Genomic DNA, 5,436 nt, shown 5'->3' on the forward strand with positions numbered 1-5,436 from the left:
TTACCTTTACACAGAGGAGAAGTCGGGAGTAGATGTGGTACCAGTGTTTATCTCTGTGGATCCTGAAAGAGACACAGTTCAGCAAGTACATGAATATGTCAAAGGTAGATATTTTTCACACCTAAAGAAAGATGCATTCAGTTTTTGAAATGAAAAACTCATGGAGTGTGATATTTCTTGTGTAGAATTTCACCCGAAATTGATTGGGTTAACTGGGAGCCCTGAAGAAATCAAATCGGTGGCCCGATCTTACCGGGTTTACTACATGAAGACCGAAGAGGAAGATTCAGACTATCTCGTTGATCACTCTATAGTTATGTGAGTAAACTTATTGGTCTCTTAAACTTGATTTTTGTTAGTAAGATTATAGTTATGGGCAAAAAAATTAGTATGCAGATTTACAAATTGTTCATGTTGATATACACATCAAAATAGAAGAAATTGTATCTATCCTCAAATTTCCGAATTCATATAGTTATAGTCATGTATATTTGTGTTTAATCTCTTCTATATTTGGTGGTTGGAGTTTTGATTAAAAAACATGTTGTGGGTGAAGGTACTTGATGAGCCCGGAGATGAATTTTGTGAAATTCTATGGAAAGAATCACGATGTTGACTCGTTGACCGAGGGCGTTGTGAAAGAGATCGGACAGTACCGGAAGTAGAGAGGCTTCGAAGAACAACAAACACTTAATTAATTAGGTGATTAATTTTTTTACATTATTCCCATTTTTGGATGGTCACCCAATTAATAAGAATTTCACCGTGTACGGAGCTTGTGTTTCCTTGAAAAAACCATCAAAGTTTTGTTTTGGCCGAGCTTGCACACGNTTTATAAATATAAAGATATGTATTTTTTTTCTAATGCCAAATAAAAGATAAAAAAGCCAATTTATACAAAACCCTTTTACGAGGTCATGTTCATGCATTCAGTTATTGCTCTTCATTCGCTTACCTTTTTCTGAAGATAAAAATTCAATGGTTGTTGACCAAAAAAAAAATTCATATGTTATGGAAATGTTACGAATTCAGTGAATGTTCATCACAAGTAACATCTATCATATGTTGCTTTACATTTATCTCCTAATTAAGTAACTTCCTCTGTAGTAATTTTCTTTTGAGTTACTTGACTTTTATTTCCCTTATAAATTCAGAAAGATTTTCTTCTTTTTCGGGTAGAGCAAATCCTAATGGTGAGACACGAAGAAGGACACGAAATTAATGTTATGCCTCGAGGAGCTCCCCCTATACAGGCAGTGAGACAGACAAGCTTGTGGTATATATTGACTAAAAATTCTTTGCATGGTTTAAATAATATATATGTTCTTTGAATATAGTATTCTACATTGTTTTCGAATCTTTGGAAGTAACGTAGAACATTTTAGTATAATCGCTATTTAACTGTCCAGCTCGTAAACTATATATATATATGGAGTCAAACAATAAGGTTATCAATTAAATTATTATATACATGTATGGAGTCAAACAATAAGGTTATCAAGGAACGAGTGAAATTCTTGTATGCATAACATTACAAGTGCATTAAGGGATCAATTGAGAGTTTGAGACATTCTGATTTCCCTTGTCAAATAAATTGATCTCACGTCTTCATGTCTCTTAAGGCCTAAAAACTTGACAGTGAGACGAATCTTGTTGAGTAAAAGAATCAACAAGTACAAAAGTACCCCAAAAGAAAAAGAAAAATCAGTAAAAAGTAACGAATGTAACATAATTTCGACCTTTTTCCCATCATATATGTTGGTAGAGCTCTTGAACTCAACTTTCTTTTGCTTTTTTTTTTTTGTTTTTTTACTGTAACATTGAGACAAAAAGGTTGTATTGAAGAATGAATTGGCATATAAAACTCAACCAAAGAAATACAAAAAGATGTCGCCTCTTTGTGTCCCTGTAGGACAAGAAAACAAATGGGCAGCTAAAAGAGACACCGCCCCTCACAACAGATATGTACGTTTTTCCTCAAGGCTCAAACCACCAAGGTCCCAGAGGAAAATGCAACACGCATGCCTATGTAACACATCCATCAAATCTGAAGAAATATACACTCACCTGAACAGATATGAAGTGACGAGTCAGACCAAATGAAGATTCATCACCATATACACATGTCACTACATTACTCAATCTATACATAAAACATTCATTGATGACATCTAATTATATGTGCAAATATATATACTGCATTTGCATTAGTAGCCTAACAAGCATCAAATATGCAACTATATAGTATTTCGTATCTCTATACTTACATGGGCATAAATTTCCTACGACAGTTGTAATTATGTCTTTAAATGTATGTGCTGATGAATAGGCAGACAGACACAATTGGAAGGCTTTTTATTGAAAGATGCTGAGAAGGGAGAACGAGGAATCAGAAACTCACTTGAACACTGCTTCTCTTTAAGTGATAAGGAAACACACAATGAAGAGGTAAAAACATTTGATCACGGCAGCTTTAAAGCTTGCTTCACTTGTGCAAGCGCCGATGGGTGCATCCTACTTATGGCAGAATTAAAGGCATCTCCATGAAGTGTAGAACATGTCTGAAGGTTCTCACGGGTTGAGTTCTCTAGTGACATTTGGTAGATTGGGTCGGAAACTTTGATCTTAACAAGATCCAAACCCCACCAAAAAAATGGGTAAAAATCAGTGGTTTTGTAGGAAGCTGTTTCGTTAAGAAGACCATAATTTAATGAACGCTTACCTGACTTTTCCGTAACTCTTTGCTTGGTGGGGTTTCTTCTCCTTGAGACCTGCTTGAACTAATGTCACCGCTGGAATTATAAATTGTATGATTTCTTAATACTTTGTGTTGTCAACTGTTCCATAACAAATTACTAACGTGACTTAATCATGTAAGCAATTGATAGAGTGTCTGACCTTGATTCTTCTTCTGCTAAATCTTTGTTTTCACCAAGGATCACACTGGTGCATGTACTGTTTCAAGAAACACACAGATCAATTATATCACAAAGATGAATTAATCAAATTGTTAATATTCGATTGTGGAACATGTACCTTAGTATTTGATCAAGCTTATCAAGAACTTGAGGCATTCTANGCTAAATCTTTGTTTTCACCAAGGATCACACTGGTGCATGTACTGTTTCAAGAAACATACAGATCAATTATATCACAAAGATAAATTAATCAAATTGTTAATATTCAATTGTGCAACATGTACCTTAGTATTTGATCAAGCTTATCAAGAACTTGAGGCATTCTAAGAGTAAGTATTATGGAGAGAGCCAAGCCGAATGTCTTCTTTTGCATGGGAGACGCATGGTCAACCTGCACGAGTAGTTCAAGACCGAAGTGTGTCAGATAATGAAAAAGAAACACGCATTTCAACATGTAGAGCAGTTTGAAAATGAGAAATTTCGAATTCAAAAAACAAGACCATTTAAAAACAAGATCCCTGGAAGCCCACTGTAAAACAAGTTTAAATTCCAGAAAGCTGTGCGAACAAGCAGTTATTTTTCAAGATATGTTATCCACTGACCTTGTCGAGCCAAATGTCGATGAGGCAAAGGAGTACATTGTCTTCGACTGGGACACCTGCCTGTTGGAGTAACACTGAAAGAGATGAATCAGATGTTAACTGGGCCAGGTAAGTGGTGTTCATCACCAGAATCCTTGCCAGGATAGCCGCTGAAGACACTTTAACTGCAGTCTTGGATGGATCGCGATCATCTCCTCCACTCAAGCAAATAATCACCAATTTCTGCAAGGAACGAACAAACCAACTCCATCAAGAGTATTAAGGATGGATTTTTTCATCTATCAAAAGAAGACTGAAATTCACCTGCAAACAGCTGCTGATGAGAGGGGGCACTTCCACAGGAAAACACTGCTCAATACACAAGCACATGTTCATATGAAGAAGTTAAAACTTGGCACAATTTCATGCAACACAGTTATAAACAGTCATGACCTGACAAAAACTCTCCATAATAATTATGCCAAAAATTCCATTATTGGTCAAATTATCTGTATACCAAGAGATGAGGTTATGCAATACAAAAATCAATGCAGTGTAGCTAAAAACTTAACAGCAGATCAATAATACCATCACAAAATAGATACGACCAATGAAATTTAGTTACAGACGTCTGTGCGAGAGAATATAAACATACAACTTAGAATCAAAGAATCGCTAAAAACAAAATTTTAGTTAACAGGGTTACATACGTGCAAAAGGGCTCCATATGGTAATGGTTGCTAATCACAATGATAAAACATAACGACCATGAAAATTTGTTGCCTGTCGGCACAAAACTGGGAAAATGAGAAATTATACTCACCTGAACTAAGATGTCAATCACTGGAAGAATCGAGAGTAACCCCTTATCATTTACATTTCCAACAATAAGATCAAGAATTTTTGCGACACTTGAAGCATGCATATTTAGAAATTCTCCTCCATCCAAAATGATATACGATTCCATGATACTGACAGCAACCTACCATTTGGTTAAGATGTTAGTCAACCTTTTTGGGAGCATATGGTCATTGGAATGTCTCAAGGGATTATTGACGTAACATGTTTCAGTAAATCTGAACACACATATATTATAGGTCATTAATGAATCAGAAAACTCCTTGAAAACTTAAACACTAACCTGTAAATGATCAAAACTTCTTTCAATGATCTCCACCATATAGGGGAAGCATAATAATAGCTGGGGCACCATCATCGGAGCATAGGAAAGTGTGGTTTCCCATAACTGCAAATGTAGAGTAGTGTCAATTATATATAGCGCATTTATATCAGCAGAGAAAAAGGTAAACATTTTATAGAGTGAAAACTTACTGCCATGCTATCCTCCAGAAGGTTGAGTGCATCAGGGCTATTTATGTCAATGCCCTTCTGGAGTATTGGGAGCAGTATACTATAGCAAATGGGAGACTGATAACCAAGTGCAATCACAAAATTCCGCAGTGCGACAAGAAGCTGAATCTGTAGAAGGCTTTCACCAGAAGATTCCTCCCAAACCTGCTCTTAAGTCAAACACATAGATAGTAAGACATTTGTGCACCAAGCAAGAACAAACAAAGCCAGAAAGAATGCTATCATACCTTCTGGAAGAATTGCACCAACTTTTGTGCGTACGGAATGACTTCACTAACATGGCCAATCAGAGTAGAAATCAAGTTCAGAACTTGAACCTGAGAAAAAGAAAGGATAGTTATAGGTAAAGAGAAAGAGTTCTATGAGTCATTAAAGGAAGCATGATGGCAAGAATGGAGTGCTATAATGACTTTGAGGCAGCTGCATCAAGTACCTTTGAATCAAATTCTTGAACTTCCTCAACCATTTTAAAACATGATTCCCAACAGACAGGAAGAAGATCAAGAAAATTTTGCTCCGAAAAATTCGCATCCTCGACATGTAAGCATAATGACCTACTAGCTGCC

The 5,436-nt window shown here is 36.0% G+C and overlaps 1 protein-coding gene across 1 annotated transcript; it reads right to left on the reverse strand.

Annotated features, from left to right (window-relative positions):
- LOC104747320 (importin-11-like) lies at positions 1,583–5,430 on the reverse strand. Its single transcript, XM_010468974.1, has 12 exons — positions 5,304–5,430; positions 5,098–5,187; positions 4,832–5,014; positions 4,641–4,745; positions 4,323–4,481; positions 3,824–3,868; positions 3,521–3,742; positions 3,203–3,309; positions 2,899–2,955; positions 2,723–2,792; positions 2,402–2,624; positions 1,583–2,067 (listed from the first exon to the last, which is right to left on the reverse strand). Exons 1-11 carry the CDS (start codon positions 5,334–5,336, stop codon positions 2,463–2,465), a joined length of 1,233 nt encoding a protein of 410 aa, XP_010467276.1. The 5' UTR covers positions 5,337–5,430; the 3' UTR covers positions 1,583–2,067; positions 2,402–2,462.

The sequence above is a fragment of the Camelina sativa genome, chromosome 1 (genome assembly GCF_000633955.1).
Source record: "Camelina sativa cultivar DH55 chromosome 1, Cs, whole genome shotgun sequence".
In the NCBI taxonomy this organism is placed as follows: Eukaryota; Viridiplantae; Streptophyta; class Magnoliopsida; order Brassicales; family Brassicaceae; genus Camelina; species Camelina sativa.

Excerpts from the sequence above, each read along its gene's own strand:
- LOC104747320 (XM_010468974.1), bottom strand. The coding sequence starts at position 5,336 with ATGGTTGAGGAAGTTCAAGAATTTGATTCAAAG. Across the intron at positions 4,482-4,640 it reads GAAGTTTTGATCATTTACAG|GTTGCTGTCAGTATCATGGA; the intron begins GTTAGTGTTTAA and ends ACCAAATGGTAG. Across the intron at positions 2,956-3,202 it reads AAGCTTGATCAAATACTAAG|TACATGCACCAGTGTGATCC; the intron begins GTACATGTTGCA and ends TTCTTGAAACAG.